This window comes from Procambarus clarkii, chromosome 39 (genome assembly GCF_040958095.1).
Source record: "Procambarus clarkii isolate CNS0578487 chromosome 39, FALCON_Pclarkii_2.0, whole genome shotgun sequence".
Classification (NCBI taxonomy): domain Eukaryota; kingdom Metazoa; phylum Arthropoda; class Malacostraca; order Decapoda; family Cambaridae; genus Procambarus; species Procambarus clarkii.
In genome coordinates this window covers 39,061,428-39,084,611 of record NC_091188.1, presented here as the reverse complement: position 1 = coordinate 39,084,611, position 23,184 = coordinate 39,061,428, and the positions used below count along the sequence as shown (strand labels likewise).

Below are 23,184 nucleotides of genomic sequence, written 5' to 3'. Positions count from 1 at the left end.
CTCTCCTAAGTTCATTTCACACTTTTATTTTTGGTCTCACGCATAGGGATGAGTTTTGCAAGGTCACTCCTTACATTCTGAATGACTGATTTATCATGCTGTTGTTGTTGTTGTTGCCTTAGATTCAGCTACTCGGAACAAAACGTTCCAAGTAACATGGGCTATGGTAAGCCCATAAGTGGAGGCTCTTTGGAGCCATTATCTGTATCAATAGCTGATACTAGAGATCTGAGGATGGATGGGGCCTTCATGGTGGATTTCATCCTCGCAGGGCTGGCTGTACCAGTTATGGAGCTGGTGGGTTAGTGTAGTCCTCTAGGTCTTCCGGTTTTTTTTGGATGAAACTTTGTCTGAGCCGCGCTGTCGTTGGAGTTTGGTGAGGTGCTATGAGGAGGTCTTGTACTGAGTAGGTGTAGTATTTATGGTGCGGCGGTGGAGCTCCTACTAAGATTTCCTCGTCTCAGGAGTCTGTAACATGCTTTTACCATGTTTTTGCACAAGGTTATATTTTCTTTGGGTGAGGTGGTACAGAACAAGTGGGTGAATGGCATAGCATAGGGAATGTTGATATGGTATTACATGCATCAATATAACCAGTTTATGTTCTTGCGGCTGCTTGTGTTTTTAAGGCAGGGTCATTGGATTTTGTCTCTGCGTTGGCTCGAGTTCTTGATGTTGGTAGAATGTAATTATGTGTTAACTGGTTGTTGATTGCTGGTCTTGACTTCTCTAGGCAATTCTCAAAGACTAATTTCTGCGCAAAAGCATGGTAAATTAGTCTTTGCGAATGTGAGGAGTTATCTTGTGAAACGCATCCCGAGGCATCAGACTAAAAATAAGTGTGAAAATGAACAGAGGAGAGTTCATTTTTCAACTTTATCCGAGAGTGAAGAAAAAACATAAGAAATAATGAAAATATTCGTGTTAGAATCATTAATCTTACTTTTTCGGTCATATTCAACTGAAATATATATATATAGTATGGTTAATTGAATATAACTACATATTCTGTGTCGAATATTTTCGTGTTTAGGGCTTCTATTTCTCTGACTAGTTCTCTTGCATCTTTTTTTAATTGGCAGAGGATTTCTCTAAAGCTATAAGAATAATTAACTGTAGAATGTATTACACTTATTATAAATTTACATTTTTCGAATCAACATTGAATTTATACATTCTGGAGGTCGGGTACATACAAATAGGTGTAGAGCAAGGAGGGTGAAGAATAAAGCCAAAAAATAAGGAAACGCACATATAGATTAATGAGGTGTCGTGGACACGGCGTTTTGAGCCGTGGACACGGCGTTTTGAGTCGTGGACACGGCGTTTTGAGTCGTGGACACGGCGTTTTGAGCCGTGGACACGGCGTTTTGAGCCGTGGACACGGCGTTTTGAGTCGTGGACACGGCGTTTTGAGTCGTGGACACGGCGGTTTGAGCCGTGGACACGGCGTTTTGAGTCGTGGACACGGCGTTTTGAGTCGTGGACACGGCGTTTTGAGTCGTGGACACGGCGTTTTGAGTCGTGGACACGGCGTTTTGAGTCGTGGACACGGCGGTTTGAGCCGTGGACACGGCGTTTTGAGCCGTGGACACGGCGTTTTGAGTCGTGGACACGGCGTTTTGAGTCGTGGACACGGCGTTTTGAGTCGTGGACACGGCGGTTTGAGCCGTGGACACGGCGTTTTGAGTCGTGGACACGGCGTTTTGAGTCGTGGACACGGCGTTTTGGGTCGTGGACACGGCGTTTTGAGTCGTGGACACGGCGTTTTGAGTCGTGGACACGGCGTTTTGAGTCGTGGACACGGCGTTTTGAGCCGTGGACACGGCGTTTTGAGTCGTGGACACGGCGTTTTGAGTCGTGGACACGGCGTTTTGAGTCGTGGACACGGCGTTTTGAGCCGTGGACACGGCGTTTTGAGTCGTGGACACGGCGTTTTGAGCCGTGGACACGGCGTTTTGAGTCGTGGACACGGCGTTTTGAGTCGTGGACACGGCGTTTTGAGTCGTGGACACGACGTTTTGAGTCGTGGACACGGCGTTTTGAGTCGTGGACACGGCGTTTTGAGTCGTGGACACGGCGTTTTGAGTCGTGGACACGGCGTTTTGAGTCGTGGACACGGCGTTTTGAGTCGTGGACACGGCGTTTTGAGTCGTGGACACGGCGTTTTGAGCCGTGGACACGGCGTTTTGAGTCGTGGACACGGCGTTTTGAGTCGTGGACACGGCGTTTTGAGTCGTGGACACGGCGTTTTGAGTCGTGGACACGGCGGTTTGAGCCGTGGACACGGCGTTTTGAGTCGTGGACACGGCGTTTTGAGTCGTGGACACGGCGTTTTGAGTCGTGGACACGGCGTTTTGAGTCGTGGACACGGCGTTTTGAGTCGTGGACACGGCGGTTTGAGCCGTGGACACGGCGTTTTGAGTCGTGGACACGGCGTTTTGAGTCGTGGACACGGCGTTTTGGGTCGTGGACACGGCGTTTTGAGTCGTGGACACGGCGTTTTGAGTCGTGGACACGGCGTTTTGAGTCGTGGACACGGCGTTTTGAGTCGTGGACACGGCGTTTTGAGTCGTGGACACGGCGTTTTGGGTCGTGGACACGGCGTTTTGAGTCGTGGACACGGCGTTTTGAGTCGTGGACACGGCGTTTTGAGTCGTGGACACGGCGTTTTGAGTCGTGGATACGGCGTTTTGAGCCGTGGACACGGCGTTTTGAGTCGTGGACACGGCGTTTTGAGCCGTGGACACGGCGTTTTGAGTCGTGGACACGGCGTTTTGAGTCGTGGACACGGCGTTTTGAGTCGTGGACACGGCGTTTTGAGTCGTGGACACGGCGTTTTGAGTCGTGGACACGGCGTTTTGAGCCGTGGACACGGCGTTTTGAGTCGTGGACACGGCGTTTTGAGCCGTGGACACGGCGTTTTGAGTCGTGGACACGGCGTTTTGAGTCGTGGACACGGCGTTTTGAGCCGTGTTGTCAACGTTGGCATCTTCACGTTCCGGTCTTGTTCTTACTCTCACGGTGAGTAGAGTGAATAGTTCCATTATTTGAGTTCCGTTCGACTTTTATGGCTTCAAGAATGTGTAATCTTCTTATATCTTGAGTCTTGTCTATTATACAATTATTTTTATTTAACATTTCTCTTGTTAGGGTGATGTCATGGGTTGTCTCATCTTAATTTTTTTATGTACTCTCTAATGAGGTTCCCCTAAAAATCATATGAAACAATTTGGTGAAAATTGTTAAAGGGATTAAGGGAAAGTCGTGAAGAGTAAAGGTATTGTAGGGCCAGAAAAGTGGCGTCGGTTCAGACAAGTGGTGAAGGGTCAGAAAAGTGGAGAAGGATCAAAGAAGTGGCTTAGAGTCAGAAAAGAGGTGTACGGTCAGAAAAGTGGTGGAAGGTAAAAAAAAAAGTGTGGGTCAGAAAAGTATGGTAAGGGAGATGGTGATTCTCACCTGGCGTCAATAACAGTGAAAAGACGCTCATCTTGCGTCAATAACAGTGAAGAGACGCTCATCTTGCGTCAATAACAGTGAAGAGACGCTCATATTGCGTCAATAACAGTGAAGAGACGCTCATATTGCGTCAATAACAGTGAAGAGACGCTCATATTGCGTCAAAACAGGTAAGAGACGTTCATCTGACGTCAATAATAATTGCTTCAAAATGCTCACAGATTTCAATAACAGAATAGTGTTGTTCACTGGGTGTGAATAACGGTATAGTGCTGTTCACTGGGTGTGAATAACGGTATAGTGCTGTTCACTGGGTGTGAATAACGGTATAGTGCTGTTCACTGGGTGTTAATAACAGAATAGTGTTGTTCACTGGGTGGGAATAACAGTATAGTGTTGTTCACTGGGTGTTAATAACAGAATAGTGTTGTTCACTGGGTGTGAATAACAGTATAGTGCTGTTCACTGGGTGTTAATAACAGAATAGTGCTGTTCACTGGGTGTGAATAACGGTATAGTGCTGTTCACTGGGTGTGAATAACGGTATAGTGCTGTTCACTGGGTGTAAATAATGGTATAGTGTTGTTCACTGGGTGTGAATAACGGTATAGTGCTGTTCACTGGGTGTGAATAACAGTATAGTGCTGTTCACTGGGTGTGAATAACAGTATAGTGCTGTTCACTGGGTGTGAATAACAGTATAGTGCTGTTCACTGGGTGTGAATAACAGTATAGTGCTGTTCACTGAGTGTGAATAACAGAATAGTGCAGTTCACTGGGTGTGAATTACAGCATACAGTTTCTCACCAGGAATCAAATAACCGCATAGAATGCTCACCAAAGGTTAGTAAGAGATCAAAGATGCTCATTTGGTGTCAATATCAGTGAAGCGATGAACATCTAGTGTCACTACCAGCGTGGAGATGCTCACCTGGTGTCAATATCAGCTCAAACATGCTCACCTGGTGTCAATATCAGCTCAAACATGCTCACCTGGTGTCAATAATGGCCCAGAGATCCTTACCTGGTGTCAATAACAGCCCAAGCATGCTCACCTGGTGTCATTGTTATAGCGAAGTATAGATGTTCTTGTGACAGAGAGAGACATCTGGCGGGAGACAGCGGGAGGACGGAGACCCTGGCGGCAACAAAGAACTTGCCTGAAACTCTCCCGGAAGTTCCTGGACATGAAGCCGTATACAATAGGGTTGACACAGCTGCAGGGAGACGGGGATTATTGAAGTGAATGCTCAAGGTCTTAGGAAGTGTGTTTGGAACTGTGTCATTCATTTCGTGGTTAGTGTTAAATGTTCTGATTTTCATAAATTGTTGAGAAACTTCACCATAATAGTATAACAACCCGTTCTCGCACTTTCTTACAGTCAATATTGACTTATTAAATACGTGCATATGTGACATACTAAACATACTAGTTTACCTTGAAAAGCTTCATAGAAAACACCGACCTTACCTAACCTTCTTAGTATGTTAAGATAAGCATCTTATTGCTTCCTAACTACAATTCTTACTTAACCTATACCTATAATAGGTTTACCTATACCTATAACAGGTTAAGTAATATTTGTAATTACGAAGCAATAAGATGCTTATCTTAACATGCTAAGAAGGTTAGGTAAGGTCGGTGTTTTCTATGAAGCTTTTCAAGGTAAACTAGTATGTTTAGTATGTCACATATGCACGTTTTTAATAAGTCAATATTGACTATACGAAAGTGCGAGAACGGGTTGAATGATGACCACTGAGGCCAACACATCTTATCAATATTTGGAATAATGCTTTGATACCAAAATTGCAACATTAGAATTCAATTTAAAAAAACTTTGGTTTTTGAATGAAATGAAAAAATCAGTGAAAAACATTGCAATGATAAGTGGCAAACTACATGGCTTAACTAGGCAATTTGTACACGACCAAGGGGGAAACTTAAGCGTTTGTTGTTGAGCTTACTTTGAAAGTATACTTTGAGTGCTGGTGGAGGTAGTGTGGAACACGACTGTCAAGTTGGGTGATATAGGGAAGGTTGAGGACAAGTTGGGTGATATAGGGAAGGTTGGGGACAAGTTGGGTGATATAGGGAAGGTTGAGGACAAGTTGGGTGATAAAGGGAAGGTTGAGGACACGTTGGGTGATATAGGGAAGGTTGAGGACAAGTTGGGTGATATAGGGAAGGTTGGGTGATAAAGGGAGGGTTGAGGACAAGTTGGGTGATATAGGGAAGGTCTAATGCAAGTTGGGTGATATAGGGAAGGTTGAGGACAAGTTGGGTGATATAGGGAAGGTTAAGGACACGTTGGGTGATATAGGGAAGGTTGAGGACAAGTTGGGTGATATAGGGAAGGTTGAGGACAAGTTGGGTGATATAGGGAAGGTTAAGGACACGTTGGGTGATATAGGAAAGGTTGAGGACAAGTTGGGTGATATAGGGAAGGTTGAGGACAAGTTGAGTGATAAAGAGAAGGTAGAGGACAAGTTGGGTGATATAGGGAAGGTTGAGGACAAGTTGAGTGATAAAGAGAAGGTAGAGGACAAGTTGGGTGATATAGGGAAGGTTGAGGACAAGTTGGGTGATAAAGGGAAGGTTGAGGACAAGTTGGGTGATAAAGGGAAGGTTGAGGACACGTTGGGTGATATAGGGAAGGTTGAGAACAAGTTGGGTGATATAGGGAAGGTTGAGAACAAGTTGGGTGATATAGGGAAGGTTGAGAACAAGTTGGGTGAAGCTGCGAAAGGTGACAAGGACGACTATGTCTGGATGAAGAAGTGTCAAGTCTAACCTATTGCAGTAGGAGAAGAGGTCGGCAGCCGTGACCACGTGCTTGAGTGGGACGGAGTAGGCCGGGATGATGGCGTAGGCCTTGAGAACGTTCACCACCAGGATGGGTCCCCAGCACACCACAAACAGCACCACCACCACAACCAACATCGACACAACCTGGAAATATACTTCGATTCTGAAACGTCTATCTTCCCTTTTTTGAAAATGTATAGGTTCTAGTCCATCTATTTAGAAGGATGTCCCTCCTACGAGTTATGGACGTAATCTCTTATTTTCGGGCGTTAAACATAGTTACTCCTACATGTGATGAAGGCAGTTATTCCATGTGATAAATGTAACGTCTCCGTAAAATGAAAAAAGCGAGAATGAGTTTTGTAATAATTTAGAAGAGATTAGTATGACAACAAAGTTAGGTTGAATATCAGAATTAGCTGTATAAGTGATATAAATTAATGTAATAAATATATTTTTTATATATAGTTGGGAGTAACACCTCTGCTTCCATATTGGTTCGGGGACTTGAAGTAGGTATATGCACAACTATATTCTACCTACTTCAAGACCCCGAACCAATATGGAAGCAGCAAGAGGAAGTATGGGCCAATAGACCTTCTGCAGTTACTTCCATTCATATGTTCACTTTTCCAATTTATACCCATTGTTTCGTGTTCTGTCTTGTGTTTGTCACCTCACCCAAAACTTTTGTACCATATCACCTCATCCAATAGAGTATAAGTACGAAGAATTTGTGTGTAAATTAAGTCTTTGAAAATGTAATACGAATTACGAAACGCGTTCAGGCGTCAGACAATTAAAAAATGAATTTCGGAGAATTATAATTTTTATTACCACCGACAGTGAAGAAAAACATAAGAAATATTGAGAAGATTCGTGTTAGAATTATTAATTTTACTTTTTCGGTCATATTCAACAACACACACACACACACACACACACACACACACACACACACACACACACACACACACACACACACACTCTCCATAGTGTATAACAAATCACTGGCAACAGGGGAACTGCCAGATATTTGGAAAGCAGCTAACGTAGTCCCGATATACAAGAAAGGGGATAGACAGGAGGCACTGAACTACAGGCCAGTGTCCCTAAAATGCATACCATGCAAGCTGATGGAGAAGATTGTGCGAAAACAACTAGTGGAGCATCTGGAGCGAAGGAACTTTGTAACAAAGCATCAACATGGGTTCAGGGATGGCAGGTCCTGCCTCACAGTGTTAATTGAATTCTACGACCAGGCAACAAAAATAAGGCAAGAAAGAGAAGGGTGGGCAGACTGCATATTTTTGGATTGTCAGAAAGCCTTTGATACAGTGCCACACAAGAGGCTAGTGCGAAAGTTGGAGATGCAGGCTAGAGTGAAAGGGAAGGTACTCCGGTGGATAGAGGAGTACCTAAGCAACAGGAGACAACGAGTCTGTGTGAGGGGTGAGGTCTCAGATTGGCGAGACGTCACAAGTGGAGTCCCGCAGGGGTCAGTCCTTGGACCTATACTGTTTCTGGTATATGTAAATGATCTCCCAGAGGGTATAGATTCGTTCCTCTCAATGTTTGCTGATGATGCAAAAATTATGAGGAGGATTAAAACAGAGGATGATAGTAGGAGGCTACAAGATGACCTGGATAGACTGAGTGAATGGTCCAACAAATGGCTGTTGAAGTTCAACCCGAGTAAATGCAAAGTAATGAAACTAGGCAGTGGAAACAGGAGGCCAGGCACAGGATACAGAATAGGAGATAAAGTCCTTAATGAAACAGACAGAGAGAAAGATCTAGGAGTTGATATTACACCAAACCTGTCTCCTGAAGCCCACATAAAGAGAATAACGTCTGCGGCATATGCTAGGCTGGCTAACATCAGAACGGCGTTCAGGAACCTGTGTAAGGAATCATTCAGAATCTTGTACACCACATATGTAAGACCAATCCTGGAGTATGCGGCCCCAGCATGGAGCCCGTACCTTGTCAAGCACAAGACGAAGCTGGAAAAAGTCCAAAGGTATGCTTCTAGACTAGTCCCAGAACTAAGAGGCATGAGTTATGAGGAAAGGCTGCGGGAAATGCACCTTACGACACTGGAAGACAGAAGAGTAAGGGGGGACATGATCACAACCTACAAAATCCTCAGGGGAATCGACCGGGTAAACAAGGATGAACTATTCAACACTGGTGGGACGCGAACAAGGGGACACAGGTGGAAGCTGAGTACCCAAATGAGCAATAGAGACATTAGAAAGAACTTTTTCAGTGTCAGAGAAGTTAGTAAATGGAATGCATTAGGAAGTGATGTGGTGGAGGCTGACTCCATACACAGTTTCATATGTAGATATGATAGAGCCCAGTAGGCTCAGGAATCTGTACACCAGTTGATTGACGGTTGAGAGGCGGGACCAAAGAGCCAGAGCTCAACCCCCGCAAGCACAATTAAGTGAGTACAATTAGGTGAGTACACACACACACACACACACACACACACACACACACATATATATATATATATATATATATATATATATATATATATATATATATATATATATATATATATATATATATATATATATATATATATATATATATATGTGTGTGTATATCACGAAAATAAACACGTGATTAAGAATGTGACAATATACATTGTCATATATATATATATATATATATATATATATATATATATATATATATATATATATATATATTTATATATATATATATATATATATATATATATATATATATATATATATATATATATATATATATATATATATATATATATATATATATATATATATATATATGTTTCATTGAATATGACCGCATTTTCTGTATTTAATATTTTCTGGTTTAGGGCTTCTATCCCTCTAACTATTTTCTTAGCATCAGGGCTTAGCTGAAATAGGAGTTCTCCAAAACTCATTTTCGTAATTTTAAGGTGAAGAAAAGAAGTGAATTACTATAGAATGTATAACACTTATTTATACAATTTGCAAATTGTTTGAAATAAATCCTGCTGCCATTATACACCAATATATATATATATTATTAAATATGACCGAAAAAGTAAGATTATTAATTCTAACACGAATTTTCTCAATCTTTCGTACATTTCTTTTCACTGTTGGAGGTAATTCAAAAATCAATTCTCCAAAATTCATTTTTATTTCTAGTCTGACGCGACACTTGAGCGCGTTTCGTAAAACTTATTACATTTTCAAAGACTTTAGTTAACACATACACAACTGAATAGAACTTACACATCTCCGATTTTGTTTATATCTACATTTGAGTGAGGTGGATGGGGTGAGGTGGTATTTAATAAGGTATTAATTTCATCAACACAAGCCAGAACATGAAACAATGGGTATTGAATAGAAGTGATTGTAGAAAGCCTATTGGTCCATATTTCTTGATGCTTCTATATTGGAGCGGAGTCTTGAGGTGGGTAGAATATAGTTGTGCATTAATTGGCTGTTGATTGCTGGTGTTGACTTCTTGATGTGTAATGCCTCGCAAACGTCAAGCCGCCTGCTATCGCTGTATCTATCGATGATTTCTGTGTTGTTTACTAGGATTTCTCTGGCGATGGTTTGGTTGTGGGAAGAGATTATATGTTCCTTAATGGAGCCCTGTTGCTTATGCATCGTTAAACGCCTAGAAAGAGATGTTGTTGTCTTGCCTATATACTGGGTTTTTTGGAGCTTACAGTCCCCAAGAGGGCATTTGAAGGCATAGACGACGCTAGTCTCTTTTAAAGCGTTCTGTTTTGTGTCTGGAGAGTTTCTCATGAATAGGCTGGCCGTTTTTCTGGTTTTATAGTAAATCGTCAGTTGTATAATCTGATTTTTGTCTGTAGGGATAACGTTTCTATTAACAATATCTTTCAGGACCCTTTCCTCCGTTTTATGAGTTGTGGAAAAGAAGTTCCTGTAAAATAGTCTAATAGGGGGTATAGGTGTTGTGTTGGTTGTCTCTTCACAGGTTGCATGGCGTTTCACTTTCCTTCTTATGATGTCTTCGACGAAACCATTGGAGAAGCCGTTGTTGACTAGGACCTGCCTTACCCTACAGAGTTCTTCGTTGACTTGCTTCCATTCTGAGCTGTGGCAGAGAGCACGGTCGACATATGCGTTAACAACACTCCTCTTGTACCTATCTGGGCAGTCGCTGTTGGCATTTAGGCACATTCCAATGTTCGTTTCCTTAGTGTAGACTGCAGTGTGGAAACCTCCGCTTTTTTCCATGACTGTTACATCTAGAAAGGGCAGCTTCCCACCCTTTTCCATCTCGTAAGTGAAACGCAGCACAGAACTCCGCTCAAATGCCTCCTTCAACTCCTGCAGATGTCTGACATCAGGTACTTGTGTAAAAATGTCGTCAACATACCTGCAGTATATGGCCGGTTTCATGTTCATGTCGACTAAGACTTTTTGCTCGATGGTACCCATGTAGAAGTTTGCAAACAGGACACCTAGGGGAGAACCCATGGCGACCCCATCTACTGCGTTCCGTGCTGCGTTTCACTTACGAGATGGAAAAGGGTGGGAAGCTGCCCTTTCTAGATGTAACAGTCATGGAAAAGAGCGGAGGTTTCCACACTGCAGTCTGCACTAAGGAAACGAACATAGGAATGTGCCTAAATGCCAAAAGCGACTGCCCAGATAGGTACAAGAGGAGTGTTGTTAACGCATATGTCGACCGTGCTCCCAGCCACAGCTCAGAATGGAAGCAAGTCGACGAAGAACTCTGTAGGATAAGGCAGGTCCTAGTCAACAACGGCTTCTCCAATGGTTTCGTCGAAGACATCATAAGAAGGAAAGTGAAACGCCATGCAACCTCTGAAGAGACAACCAACACAACACCTATACCCCCTATTAGACTATTTTACAGGAACTTCTTTTCCACAGCTCATAAAACGGAGGAAAGGGTCCTGAAAGATATTGTTAATAGAAACGTTATCCCTACAGACAAAAATCAGAGGATACAACTGACGATTTACTATAAAACCAGAAAAACGGCCAGCCTACTCATGAGAAACTCTCCAGACACAAAACAGAACGCTTTAAAAGAGACTAACGTCGTCTATGCCTTCAAATGCCCTATTGGGGACTGTAAGCTCCAAAAAACCCAGTATATAGGCAAGACAACAACATCTCTTTCTAGGCGTTTAACGATGCATAAGCAACAGGGCTCCATTAAGGAACATATAATCTCTTCCCACAACCAAACCATCGCCAGAGAAATCCTAGTAAACAACACAGAAATCATCGATAGATATAGCGATAGCAGGCGGCTTGACGTTTGCGAAGCATTACACATCAAGAAGTCAACACCAGCAATCAACAGCCAATTAATGCACAACTATATTCTACCCACCTCAAGACTCCGCTCCAATATAGAAGCATCAAGAAATATGGACCAATAGGCTTTCTACAATCACTTCTATTCAATACCCATTGTTTCATGTTCTGGCTTGTGTTGATGAAATTAATACCTTATTAAATACCACCTCACCCCATCCACCTCACTCAAATGTAGATATAAACAAAATCGGAGATGTGTAAGTTCTATTCAGTTGTGTATGTGTTAACTAAAGTCTTTGAAAATGTAATAAGTTTTACGAAACGCGCTCAAGTGTCGCGTCAGACTAGAAATAAAAATGAATTTTGGAGAATTGATTTTTGAATTACCTCCAACAGTGAAAAGAAATGTACGAAAGATTGAGAAAATTCGTGTTAGAATTATTAATCTTACTTTTTCGGTCATATTTAATAATATATGTCTACAGGAAAGACTGCTACCAAAATATACCTATATATATATATATATATATATATATATATATATATATATATATATATATATATATATATATATATATATATATATATATATATATGTGTGTGTGTGTGTGTGTGTCGTACCTAGTTGAAGAACGCACTTCTCGGCCTACTATGCAAGGTCCGATTTGCCTAATAGGCCGAGTGATTTTCTTTATTTTAAATAAATTGTTTCCAGTTGGTTTATTTTAAATATTTGTATTATATTATATCAAGAACATAAATTATTGATTTAGTTATGTTAGTTTAGGTTAGGTTAAGATAGATTAGGTTAGGTTAGGTAGGGTAGGTTGGGTTCGGTCATATATCTCCGTTAGTTGTAACTCAAATTTAAAAAAATTTACTCAGATATAATGAAATGAATAGCTTTATCATTTCATAAGAAAAAAACTTAGAAAAATATTGAAATTCAGGAAAACTTGGCTTATTAGGCAAATCGGGCCTTGCTTAGTAGTCCAAGAAGTGCATTCTGGATACTAAGTACGATATATATATATATATATATATATATATATATATATATATATATATATATATATATATATATATATATTTATATATATATATATATATATATATATATATATATATATATATATATATATATATATATATATATATATATCGTACCTAACAGCCAGAACGCACTTCTATGCCTACTATTCAAGGCCCGATTTGCCTAATAAGCCAAGTTTTCATGAATTAATTGTTTTTCGACTACTTAACCTACCTAACCTAACCTAACCTAACTTTTTCTGCTACCTAACCTAACCTAACCTATAAAGATAGGTTAGGTTAGGTTAGGTAGGGTTGGTTAGGTTTGGTCATATATCTACGTTAATTTTAACTCAAATAAAATAAAATTGACCTCATACATAATGAAATGGGCAGCTTTATCATTTCAAATGAAAAAATTTAGAGAAAATATATTAATTCAGGAAAACTTGGCTTATTAGGCAAATCGGGGCTTGCATAGTAGGCTGAGAAGTGCGTTCTGGCTACTAGGTACGACATATATATATATATATATATATATATATATATATATATATATATATATATATATATATATATATATATATATATATATATAAATTATATATATATATATATATATATATATATATATATATATATATATATATATATATATATATATATATATGTCGTACCTAGTAGCCAGAACTCACTTTTTGGCCTACTATGCAAGGCCCGATTTGCCTAATAAGCCAAGTTTTCATGAATTAATTGTTTTTCGACTACCTAACCTACCTAACCTAACCTAACCTAACTTTTTCGGCTACCTAACCAAACCTAACCTATAAAGATAGGTTAGGTTAGGTTAGGTAGGGTTGGTTAGGTTCGGTCATATATCTACGTTAATTTTAACTCCAATAAAAAAAAATTGACCTCATACATAATGAAATGGGTAGCTTTATCATTTCATAAGAAAAAAATTAGAAAAAATATATTAATTCAGGAAAACTTAGCTTATTAGGCAAATCGGGCCTTGCATAGTGGGCCAAAAAGTGAGTTCTGGCTACTAGGTACGACATATATATATATATATATATATGATTTATTTTCTACAACTTTTCTTTCCTATCTGCAACATCTTGAGATAAGGAATGAATGCATGAGGTAATTTTTTTTGGCTAAATACACATATGAAAGAATGGAAGGAAGGAACTATCAGGGGAATGCGCCAAGCCATTACGACTAAATAGCACTGGGAAAGGGGTCAGGATAAGGATTTGGGATATATATGAGAAAGCTGCATGAACGCACAAGCCATAGATCACTCAAAACTCTTTGACCCGGCCAGGATTCGAACCCATGCCGTCAGGATCACCCCTAAACGTACACTGTACCGTGACCACCGCACCAATGATCGTCTATAAGGATTGGTCATTCCTAGTGCTTATTAACTAAGCTCCCTGAATGATCAACCCCCGACGACACTCATGGATCCATTTGGGTACAGTTTTTCATCAAATTCTGGCGCATGCACGGGCCGCACTGAGTTTAACATGTGTGAGAAAGCGGCATGAACGCGCAAGCCATAGATCAGGGAGCTTAGTTAATAAGCACCAGGACTGACCAATCCTTATAGACGATCATTGGTGCGGTGGTCACGGTACTGTGAACGTTTAGGGGTGTTCCTGGACGGCATGGGTTCGAATCCTGGTCGGGTCAAAGAGTTCTTAGTTATATGTTGTATGTTGTATCTAGTAGTCAGAACGTCGTACTCGGCCAACTATGCAAGGCCCGATTTGCCTAATAAGGCAAGTTTTCCTGAATTTATATATTTTTCAAATTTTTTCTTATGAAATGATAAATCTGCCCATTTCATTATGTATAAGTTAATTAGTTATTTTGTTTAAATTTAAGTTAAAACTAACGTAGATATATGTCCGAACCTAACCAACCCTACCGAACGTAACCTAACCTATCTAAACCTAACCTAAACTAACACAACTAAGTCAATATTTTATGTTCCTAATATAATATAATAATAATAATACAAATTAACATATTGGAAACAATTTATTGAAAATAAAGAAAATCACTCGGCCTATTAGGCAAATTGGGCATTGCATAGTAGGCCAAGAAGTGCGTTCTGGCTACTAGGTACGACATATATATATATATATATATATATATATATATATATATATATATATATATATATATATATATATATATATATATATAAATGTAATAAATTATAATTATAATTATAAATAAAAATAAATTATAATTACTAAATGACAGACTAGCACTGGTCTTGACAACATGAGGTGAGTGTGGACGATGTTCCAAGACTTCTCTACTATGGCTACATATTAAGAGATTCATGCAATGAAACGGTGGTATGCATCTTTAATTCATTTTTAATACACTAAAATATTCCGTATTTTATTGTGCATCGGATAAATTCTAAAAGCGCAGAATAATATTGGATTAATCAATAACTTGTGGAAGGATGCATGCTTAAATATGCCCACAGGATGATAAAACAAACAATTTCAAGATTGAATACAAAAAGAGGCTATTCATGATTGGAAGATGGGTAATTGTTACATTTTTAGATGGGTGTGTGTCACCCAGGCATAAGATGGGTGATGGTGTGTCATCAATGAACAAGATGGATGATGGTGAGTCACATATAACATGAGTAACATGAGAGAAAGAGAGGATAGGAGGAGAAGGAGAATGAGAGAGACACCCTGGCACATATTGATATCTCGATGTATGTTTGTCCGAGGACAGAGGACTGATGATTGGGATTTGCCTTACTAAATTCTGCTTGATTCAAGGTGATTTTACGGAGAGTGTCATATGGGAGTCGGGGGTTGTCCCTCATGAAGGGGCAGTCAGCCCTATACCCCTTATAACTAGTCGGTGGAAATGAAATGTGCCGCCAGAAGTCCATAGAGTTTATCATTTACTTAAATATTCATTGCATGAACAAATCCACAAGGGCCGTAATCTTAAGATGATTTTGGGGCTTTTTTTAGTGTCCCCGCGGCCCGGTCCTCGACCAGGCCTCCACCCCAGGAAGCAGCCCGTGACAGCTGACTAACACCCAGGTACCTATTACCTATGCCGTGAAGAGTGTTCGAACCTATGTCCGAGAGGATCCCAGACGCGCCTTAATCGACTGAACTACGACATGGTATAAGAATTGAAACTACGTCCGGGATCCTCTCGGACGTACGTTCGAACCCTCGTCACGGCCCTTGTGGATTTGTTCATTTGATGCATCACGCTATTGTGATTTCTGTGTGTAATTCATTACATAGTTATTCCCATTCATTATGAAATTGCTTAGATTTTGATGAGTTATATGTAAAAATTATATATTGCTTTGGAGAAAACGGCAATGACTCGATTTAGAGTCGAGACTTTGACGGAAACTTTGTTAAAAATATAATTGTGGGAGATGTGTTCTTACCTGCCGCACCTCAGACTCTTCCGTTGCCCGTCGACGGCCTCGTGTTGAACCGTTCAGCAACAGAACGCCGTTGGCCCTGTGGAAGACGCTGTTTCAGAACTTCTTTTGTAGCGCACAAATACACTAGGAGCAAGCAAAAAACCAAGGTAAACAAATAAAAAAAATTAAGATCGCATAAAAGGGATAAATCCACAGGGATGACACAAAGGCAAGATAACAAGACAGGGCAAAGGCCACACGAACGATTCGTGTACAAGTGAGAGGGGAAGCTGCAGGGAGTTGATCATGGGAAATACCACAGACAAGGACAAACAAACACAAACAAACGCAACACGTCTCAGGCAAAACAAATTTTTTTCTAGGAGGCTGGAAAAGCCTAATGCATCGTAATTTATCCTATCGTCCACATACCGCCCAATAAATACCAAAGTCCAGAAGCCAAATATCTCCAGAAATTAGATCACTAATCATATGTTTGGTTTGTGTTTCATGGTGCATCTAGAAATATTACGGCGGTAAGCTCCGACGTCCGCAGACCACCGCTTACATCTGTCCTTTGCCTGTGATGGTGCGTCGCTGCACTACCATGAAGATGATGGCATTGCTGATGGCGGCGTAGGCTGCGGCCATGACACAGGCAGGCACCAGCAGCACCAGCACCAGCATGTAGGTCTCGTAGCTCCTCCAGAGTAGCGGGGAGTCGAAGTCCCGCACGCACCAGTACGCCCGCACCCTCTCACCCACCTCCATGTGTACCTGGGTGACGGAGGACAGGCCGATCACATCTTTTATCTCGGAGTCTACTATTACTTTGGCGGATATTAACGAGTGAAGTTCAAGATCTCATTACCTTAACAATAACAAGTACAGACAACAGCAAAATTTGGGTGACGTTCAAAATGCAAACCTAGACTTATGAAAAATGAAGGTGTTTTTGTTACAGAATGAAATACCATATGCAATGAAAACTGGCTGTCAGTTACTTTAATTACTGTAAATATTATACACGATAGTGTTTACATTTTTACATGTTCATGCAATCCAAATCGAATCATAATCTAGACATTTTAATCAGTGATCTACCATCAATAAGATCACTTAGCCCTTCTCCTACTGAAAATTTATCATCCATTCCATTTTGTGCTACTAATCAGGGTTGCGATGAACTTGAAAATATCACATCAAGATGCCTGCTAGTACGAGGCCCCGGTACTCAACACACAGTAGCCCTGGTGGTCATGTACTTCTGCCCCACCGTCAAAGGGCTGCGCCTGGTGATAACGGAAGGTACTTTGTGTCCGGTACTGCCACACAGCTCCTGTTGGCAATGTAAAAGATACATAATGCCTGCCGAAGGAAGGCCCCTGGTGGCAACGGAAGGTATCGACTCACCTGCAGGAGGAAGACTGGACAGGCCAGCAGAACGGAGAGGAGCCATATGGCAAGACAGAAGCGGCGGGCCTGGGAGATGGTACAGCGGTACTGGGCTCTCATGGGGTACACGATGGCATAGTACCTGTAAAAAGAAGTATGGTCACAAGTGCGTAGTAATGCCAGAAAAATTGCTAAATGATGATTATGATGGAAAACTATGGTCATTTAAGACGAGATTTTTCAAAGGAAGATAGAGAGAGAAGCTTAAACTTAACCTTTAGGAAGCAAAACATCTAAACTAGGATAGGAAAGAAGAAGAAAGAATTTCTTTATTCCTACAAGGGGATAGGGATCGGGAAGGCTGTGAAATGATACACATAAGCAAACCAACAAAATTATTAGAAGGAGAGTGGAGGACAAAGCAGGTAATGTTTCTGAAAAACTGTGAACATAGATGGATTTAGGTACAACCACTGGCGTTAAATGACACAATGCTGTTTAACCAGAAATTAACGCTTTAGCAGAAATGAAACTGGAAGATAACATTTTAAATGAGGTGGTATTCTTAAGGGGGTGGGGGGGGGGGCTGCACTGTTTGGAGACGTGACAAAAGTTAAAAAAAAGATGTTGGTGTTGCATTTATGGTGAAGGAGTGACTAATGATAATAGGATAATTAATACTTGACAACCCGTGAGCAGCTCATATAATAGCACTGGAGATCTGCAATCAGGATGATGAACAGATGAGCGTTATTACCTACAGTCCACCAGCAACAAACACATAGACTAAAGAATAGCTTAATGACAAAAGAGAAAGAAACTTATAATAATTATGAGAAAGAACATAGTAAGAGGGAAAAACAGATAAATCACGATTGTACATTCTTGGCGACGTCAATTTGAAAGCTGAGAAGCCTACGAAGCATTAATGGAGAAATTCTTGACAGGCTCATTCGTAAATTTCATCCTGGAAACTTTCAAGTACCCACATTTTAAACAGCCTACGAGAATGAGGGAAAGGGATGCTCCATCTTTCCTGGAGTTGGAATTTACCAGGAAAGAACAACAGATATTTGACATTCAGAGCCATCCTCCATTAGTCAAGTGCGAGCATGTCCTGTTGGAAGCCAAATATACAATTCATTATAATTATTCTAGAAGATAATGAGGGAAAATGGATCAGTTTAACAAGAACTTATGAGAGGAGCCCGAGAACGGAAGAAAAAATAAAATACCATACTGTGGTTTGGTTAGATGACCAAACCACAGACCAGGAGAAAAGACGACGACGGTTCGGTCCGTCCTGGACCATTATCAGGTCGACTGTGGTCCAGGACGGACTGGAAAAGTCGTCGTCTCTTCATCTCCTGGTGTGTGGTTAGATTATCATATCTTCAGCCACGGTATTGTGACTCATCGTCTGCATATAGAATCAACAAAGGGACAGACCTAACCCTCTGAGATATTAGCAGTACAAACGAGCAAGAAACACGGCGGTGAGAAATAAGCAGAAAGAAACTTTGAGAAATGGGTAGTGGACAAAGTGGACAAATGGCAGTAGACAAATGTAAAGCAGAACAAAGCCTTCTCTATAAATTTATAAAATACAAGCTGCATGTAATGGATAAAATTGCAGAGACTAAGAATGAGGAACAGGTTCAAAGAGAATGAAAAAAGAAATGAGTAAAATACTAAATGAGCGGTTTCAAAATGTGTCAGCAAAAGGAGGGTTCCAGGGAACCAGACAGTGCCAATTTCAGAGAACACCATGGAGATGTCTCGAGTCCTAGGAACTAGGAAGAAAGAAAGAATAGGATACGCACCTGAGCTGAGAATTCTACTTAAATTGACTTTTCAGATATCTTTATACTCTGGATTTTTTTAACAGATATATATGGAAAAAAGCGAACATGTATCCAGTCGACAAAAGTGGTAGCAGAAAAAAACCTCTAAATCATAGATACGTATCACCGACAAGCGTGGTAGTCAAAATATTAGACAAAATAATTCAATGAAATAGGTTGAATACCTAGACTAATAATACACCGACGGACAGGCAGCTTTCGAACAGGAAGATCTTGTGTAACAAATGTACCTAGTTTCTGGCTATTTAAAAAAGGTGGATACCTCACAAAGAATGTTAAGAAAGTGTGCGAAGAACTTAATAAAGGTTTCCAGGAATTTTTTAAGGTAGAGCCAGAGCTTTCCCCAGATCAACGACATCTGATGAAGAGACACTACCAGAAGAAAGTGACTGAAATTAGTGGTAACAATAAAGGAAGTACAAAAATAATTAAATGAGCTGGATATAATGAAAGTCACAGCCCCTGATAAGATCTCTCCACGGATCATAAAAGAGGCAGCGTCAGGATTGTGTGAATGTTTTTGTTCACCTCGCAGTAAACATGTACCTGGGAGTTAGACAGCTGTTGTGGGATACATCTTGGGAAAGTGTATGAGTGTGTGTGCGTGTGTGTGTGTGTGTGCGTGTGTGTGTGTGTGTGTGTGTCTGTGTGTGTACATTTAAATGCACAAAATTGAGAGATAACGACATATCAGCTAGACTTGCCTGATATTCAGAGTTGCCGAAGGTTACAAGTCGACAATTATCAAGTCGATTGTGAGTTGATAATGATACAATCGACTTGATAAATGGTTCAGGACGGACCGAAACGTCGTCATCTCTTCAATTTCTAGTGTGTGATTTGTTCAACATTTTTCAGCCACGTTATTGTGACTCATCATCTGCTTACCCATTATTCCTACCTATTTCCCCTATTCCTTGCTCTATGGTTGATTGTCCCCCATTTTCCTTCAACCCGTCATCTCACTACACACAACTTCACCCTTTCCACAAGTATATATAACAGAAAAATTAACTCTAAACATTCATTCTTTACCTGAAGATGTTACAGAATGGAAAGAAACGTTGTAGAAAATAAATCCTTCAATAATTACTAGAGGTTTTTTACCATGAATTTTGTCAGTGATTGCCTTCTTAACACTGACACAGAAAATAGGAGTATATAATACGTGCACTATAAGATAAACAATGCTATCAGTGTTGTCAAATTTTATCAAATAAAATAATTGTATATATTCACTAATATTATACAATTGTCAGGTAAAAAATATTTTGACGTAAGGGAAGGTTTACCAATTTGTCAAGCAGTAAGTTCATCTATGATGTACAATGCAAATATTATATTGATAAACATTCCGAGGCATCTCCAAGAACATTGTGTAGCAAAGACTATTCAAATTCGCCTCAACAAACACATTGCTAGAAAATACCTCTACTGCAGCTTAACATCATTTACGCTCCAATTCCATTCAACGAATTTTCCATAAATGATCCTGGCTATTAACTTTCTAAACGCTATTAAACTCCATAAGGGGAGTGTAAAGTCATTAAGTAAGCATGCAGAATGTAGTCTTCCATGCGAGGCTTGATGTCCCCACCAGCGGGACTCTTCTACAAGACTTTGTAGAGAGAAAATGCTCTTGGGCAGCTCCCAGAATCAAAATCCAGATTCCCGGTAAAATGACCTCGTCAGTTTCGTCCTGTCTATTGGATAATAACCAACTCATTCAATAAAGTGGAGTAGAAATACTCTCCACCCTTGGCGTGATTCCAACACTATACATTTCTATAAAGAAAGACTGATATAAATGGATCTTAATTCACTAAATAAAACAATGAAATGGGAGACATGATAAATATGTACATGATACTAAAGGAGAGTTAACAAAGCAGATATAAAGTCATAAGGCGTCACAGTTGAGACCTGGAAATACAGATGAGTCGTATAGAGAACTGAAGAAACTTTTCAGCTTAAGAGTCGTAAATGAGAAGAACGACAAGACGATCATGTTGTGTAAGCTAATTCAGTACTCGGTTTAAGGGAGCACAACTTCGTTTCTAGAAGGTGAAGGGACGACGACGTTTCGGTTCGTCTTGGGCCATTCTCAAGTCGATTGTGAGACTCACATTCTCACACAATCGACTTGAGAATGGTCCAGGACGGACCGAAACGTCGTCGTCCCTTCACCTTCTAGTGTGTGGTCTGGTCAACTTACTTTAGCCACGTTATTGTGACTCATTGCCTGCAACTTCGTTTCTTATAAGTTGTTCAATGTCAACCAATCTTTATTGTCTAGATATACATATGGAGGGCTGCAATTCTTCCAAGTTTTTGTATCGCAGCTTAAATAGAAAGGGATAATTTTTTTTTTTTAAATTTTACACATTGTCAGTAAGCCTCTACAACCACAAATTTCAAATAAAATAATTTCTATGACACTCTTCTATCACATTAGCATATAATAAAATATCTGATTGAGCGGATTTTCCAAAATATGTTTAGTTTCACTAATACAAATAGTCAAAGTTCCTCCCAAAATTATGCAAATATATCATGTTTATTACTGTTTATAAAATCAATAAATGAACTTAGGAAAAAACGCTTCCTACAGATTGTAGAGACATAAATTCTACAAATAAGATGTAAGTTTCATGTAAATTGAATAAAAAATTAAAGATTAGAAGTTACGTTTATATTACTTGAAATTTTAATAATTAAAAAAAAATGAAGTCTAAGGTGCTGCCATCTGTGGCTGAGGTTGACATCAACCAATTTCCTCCAAAATTGGCACCCTTACAGATAGGCTTACGTGCAGTCAGGTGTATAAGTTTCATGCAAATCGTCCGATAAACAAATAAGAACAAAAAAATAATTAACAATTTTTTGGGGGGAAAAACAAATTATTATTTTTTTTAATTATATGCTATTGTGATAGTTGAGAGTCATAGACATGGTTTCAGTTGACACTTGTGTTTCATGTTAATTTTTTAACATTTTGGAAAATTGATGACACATAATTTAATATATTTTTTTCTCCCTTCCAATTTATGCAAAAAGGCTGCTGAGACTCGGACCATACGAAGCCCTTTTCATATACAACTAGTCCAAAAAATTTGATTGAAATCGAACATGTTTTAATTTATTGCATAATTTTGACATATTTTAAAGTTATTACGAAACACGTATTAAACGTGAATAAAAACGTATTATGAAAACGAGTACAAAGATCCATTTGGCAGAACCACGGGTGGGCGAAATGTGATTTGCTTTTGGGTAGGTGCTCGACCTTGCAAGCACAACTAGGTGAGTAAAATTAGATTAGTACACACACACACACACACACACATACACACACACACACACACACACACACACACACACACACACACACATACACACACACACACACACACACACACACACACACACACACACACACACACAGAGTACTGACCTCTCTAAGCTCATGATAGTGAGAGTGAGGACGGAGCATATGGCTGAAAGAGCCTGGAGATAGTGGAGCATCTTGCACATCACTTCTCCCAACGTCCACGAGTACGAGAACAGCTTCGCCAGCTGGAATATAAATATATCGTACATCAGGCAACAGTTGCATTATAAACATATCGTACATCAGGCAACAGTTGCATTATAAACATATCGTACATCAGGCAACAGTTGCATTATAAACATATCGTACATCAGGCAACAGTTGCACTATAAACATATCGTACATCAGGCAACAGTTGCATTATAAACATATCGTACATCAGGCAACAGTTGCATTATAAACATATCGTACACCTGGGATAACTGTTAACATATCCCTGTTACCTAGCAGTAAAATAGGTACCT

General features: G+C 39.9%; 2 protein-coding genes across 3 annotated transcripts in view; both read right to left on the bottom strand.

Annotated features, from left to right (window-relative positions):
* Positions 1–22,904, bottom strand: part of LOC123753760 (kiSS-1 receptor) — a 38,878-nt gene extending 15,974 nt beyond the window's left edge. The window contains exons 1-6 of the mRNA XM_069338398.1: positions 22,784–22,904; positions 17,483–17,606; positions 16,638–16,846; positions 16,091–16,166; positions 6,255–6,412; positions 4,515–4,676 (exon numbers count right to left, since the gene is read on the bottom strand). Coding sequence (XP_069194499.1) covers positions 4,515–4,676; positions 6,255–6,412; positions 16,091–16,166; positions 16,638–16,846; positions 17,483–17,606; positions 22,784–22,863 — 809 coding nt within the window. The 5' untranslated portion in view covers positions 22,864–22,904. The remainder of the gene's footprint in view (positions 1–4,514; positions 4,677–6,254; positions 6,413–16,090; positions 16,167–16,637; positions 16,847–17,482; positions 17,607–22,783) is intronic.
* The window catches only part of LOC123760270 (uncharacterized), a 743,064-nt gene that overhangs the window by 73,008 nt on the left and 646,872 nt on the right, over positions 1–23,184 (bottom strand). The gene's annotated exons all lie outside the window — the stretch shown is intronic.